Source organism: Arachis hypogaea, chromosome 14 (genome assembly GCF_003086295.3).
Source record: "Arachis hypogaea cultivar Tifrunner chromosome 14, arahy.Tifrunner.gnm2.J5K5, whole genome shotgun sequence".
Classification (NCBI taxonomy): domain Eukaryota; kingdom Viridiplantae; phylum Streptophyta; class Magnoliopsida; order Fabales; family Fabaceae; genus Arachis; species Arachis hypogaea.
Window position 1 is genome coordinate 114,728,322 of NC_092049.1, and position 3,698 is coordinate 114,732,019.

Consider the following 3,698-nt stretch of genomic DNA (forward strand, 5'->3'; position numbering starts at 1 on the left):
AGCGCCACACCGCTACTGGGTGTCTGGGTCATCCTCCTGAAGTTTAGTTTGCCTCTTGGTACATGATTGGGAACCCAAATCAACCTTTCAACTTATCAAGAGTGATAAACAACAAACAATTCTCAAGTCTACCCTGTAACCAATTAATTATAGCATATGTATATGATAAATAAATAAGCTTTTGGGGTGGGGAATGGTCGAATGTGGATTTAGAATAAAGGAATGGTTTGTGACTGAATAAGAATTAATAGTTAAGAATCAATAGGTCTTAGGTCAGGTGGTATTGTGTATTTGTCATAGTTATCAGAACCGAACCGGCAATCGACTCGGCCAAGTTACTGGGTCACTGGGTCATTGGTTCAACCGGTGGGTCACTGGTTCAACCGGTTGACCCGGTCATAATTAAATAATTATATAATTTTTTTATATCAAATTAACTTATTTTCTAATTCATTAATTAATTAGTATCTATTACATTATTCAAATATATGTTAAAAAAATATTAATATTAATAGATGTCATATAATTATCAGTAACAAAAATATGTCATGATTAATAAAAAAATTTTGCTTATCTTTTTTTAATTTATTGATATTTAACAAAGTTTAATTTTTATTTTAATAATGATATAATTAAAAAATAATTAATCTAAGAAAGAGTAAATATAAAATAAAAATAAATTAAATTAATATGAACAATTCATTAGAACAAAAAAATAAAAAATATATTAAATTTGCATGGCTAAAAGAATTAATATATAAATTATTAATTAGGATATATCTAATAGTTAATAATATATTCATAGAAAGATAAATTATAACACAAAATGTAAGCTTGTCCTAGTGGTAACAGGCTCCCTTTATAACTTGACTGATGCAAGTTCGAATCCCAGCGCTGGCATATGCTTCAAATTTTTGAAATTTGAGTGACGCGTGCTGACATCATCGGGCTGTGTGATGACGCCATCGGATCAACCGGCCCGGTTCGAGCCCCGGGTTTGATCGGGTTTTTCGAATTTGACCGGTTCGCATGCTTATCCGGTTAGATTGTTAATCCGGACCGGCTTATGGTCCGGTTCACCAGTTTTCCGGTTGAACCGACCGGTCCGGTCCGAGTTTGATAACTATGGTATTTGTGTTGGTTTTCATATACTTAATTCACTTAGTTGCTTCATTCATCTTTTCGTTCATTTGTTTCATTGTTTGATAAATGAAAATTTTATATAGTTGGTTTAGAAATTGTGAATTTGTGATTGAATTTGTTCTGATGTAATTTGTGATTGAAATTGTGAATTTGTGATTGAATTCGTTAATTATTTTTGTGTATTGAGTTATTTTGAATTAGAAATTTGGGATATTATTAGTTGCTAGCTTGCTGTTGTTGTTAATGGATCAATTTTTTATTTATATTTTTATGCTGAACTTCTCAATTTGGGAAGAATTGTAAATTAATTTTATTAATGAATTAATTTAGATTTATAATTTTAATCTATTAGTGATGGAGAAATATTTCAAAAGAACTTCATCATTGGAGATTGGATCCCAAAACAATTCATCGAGCTCTTCTAACAAGAGGAGATTTTTAGAATTTGAAGTAGAGAGTCTCATAGCAGATCCAGGACAACGACCAAAGATTTCAAGTTATCATCCGAATGACAGAGACAAAGTTAGATGCGCGTATTTGCAAAGAGGTCCTTGTCAACCGAGAACTCATGATTTTTTGCAAACTGCTTGTGGTTCTTCTTTTCGAAGATTCAATCCTAGTTGGTTTGATGATTATGGAAATTGGTTAGAGTATAGTATATCAAAAGATGCTGTTTTTTGTCTTTGTTGTTATCTTATGAAACTTGAGAATGATGGTGGCAATGCTTTTGTAACCAATGGCTTTTCAAATTGGAAAAAAAAAGGAGAGATTACAAACTCATGTTGGGATTCATGATAGTGCTCATAATCAAGCTTGGAGAAAATGTGAAGCACTTATGAAGCCAAAACAACACATTAGTGCTGCTATTGAAAAAAATCTGAGCAGGCTAAAAAGAATTATCAAATTCACTTGACAGCTACAATTGATTGTATTAGATTTCTTTTGCGACAAGGATTGACCTTTCGTGGTAATGATGAGACAGATGATTCTGTTAATCAAGAAAATTTTTTAGAACTTCTAAACTTTCTTGCACAACATAATGAAGAGATTGATCGTGCTTTTAAAAATGCTCGTGGGAGTCTTAAACTAAGAGCTCTCTCAATTCAAAAAGATATTGTAAGAGCGGCTGCAAGTGAAACGACAAAAGCTTTTGTAAATGATCTTGGGGATGAATTGTTTGCTGTTTTGGTTGATGAAGCTCGCGATATTTCTATTAAGGAGAAAATGTCTGTTTGTTTAAGGTATGTGAATAAAGAAGGGCAAGTTAGGGAGCATTTTCTTGGTCTTGTTCATGTTTCTAATACTAATGCTTTATCTCTAAAATTAGCATTGGAGTCATTATTAGAAACATATAATTTAAGTTTATCAAGAGTACGTGGCCAAGGATATGATGGTATAAGTAATATGCAAGGAGAATTTAATGGTTTGAAAACTTTGATATTGAAAGAAAATTCGTATGCTTTCTATGTACATTGCTTTGCCCACCAACTTCAGTTAGCTCTTGTAACGGTTGCAAAAAAACAAGTTGAAATTGCTTTGCTTTTTAATTTGTTAACCAATTTGTGCAATGTTGTTGGAGCTTCGTGTAAACGAAGAGATATGCTTCGTGATAGTCAAATGACTAAGACAATTGAAGCATTACAAAGTGGAGAAATTTCTAGTGGGCGTGGGTTGAATCAAGAAATAGCTTTGAAAAGAGCTGGAGATACTAGATAGGGTTCACACTATGGAACTATACTTCGATTAATTTCTTTGTTTCCTTCCGTGGTCAATGTTCTTGAATATGTTGAGAAAGATGGAAATAATTCAGAACAAAGAGCTGAAGCATGTCATTTATTGAATGTCATTCAATCCTTTGAATTCATTTTCAACTTACACTTGATGAAAAATATTTTGGGAGTTACTAATGAATTATCTCAAGCATTACAAAGGAATGATCAAGACATTGTAAATGCTATGGCATTGGTTAAAGTGTCTAAGCAACGATTGCAAACTATAAGAGATGATGGTTGGTCTCTTTTACTTGATGAAGTCTCATTATTTTGTGACAAACATAATATTACCGTTCCAAAAATGGATGATATATTTGTGTCACAAGGAAGATCAAGACGCAAAGCTCAAAAGATCTCAAATTTGCATCATTTTCAAGTTGAGATATTCTATCAAGTAGTTGATAGACTGATAAACCACTATTTTATGGTTTATATTGTGTTTAATTGTGTGGTTTTATCATGATCCTTGCCCACTTATTCATCAATTTAGCATGCATTTAGATTTCCTTCCTAAATTCAGTACATGTTTAAAAACTGCTTCCTAGAGACTTAAATTATTTACTTTTAATTCTCCTTTATTCCATTCGATGCCGTGATCTGTGTGTCAAGTGTTTCAGGCCTTATAGGGCATGAATGAGATGGAGATTGGAGAGGAAGCTAGCAAAAATGGAAGGAACACAAGAATTTAAGGAGATAACCAGCGAGAAGTGACGCGGTCGCATGGCTCACGCGACCGCGCGAAGGAGCGCAAATCGCAGCGACGCGGCCGCATGGCTTGGGCGG

The 3,698-nt window shown here is 33.2% G+C and overlaps 1 protein-coding gene across 1 annotated transcript; it reads left to right on the plus strand.

Moving 5' to 3' along the window:
• Positions 1-1,497: 1,497 nt before the first annotated feature.
• On the plus strand, positions 1,498-2,859 carry LOC112742963 (uncharacterized). Its single transcript, XM_029292499.1, has 2 exons — positions 1,498-1,872; positions 2,029-2,859. The coding sequence occupies exons 1-2, from the start codon at positions 1,498-1,500 to the stop codon at positions 2,857-2,859; spliced, it is 1,206 nt and encodes a 401-aa protein (XP_029148332.1).
• The last annotated feature ends 839 nt before the right edge of the window (positions 2,860-3,698 follow it).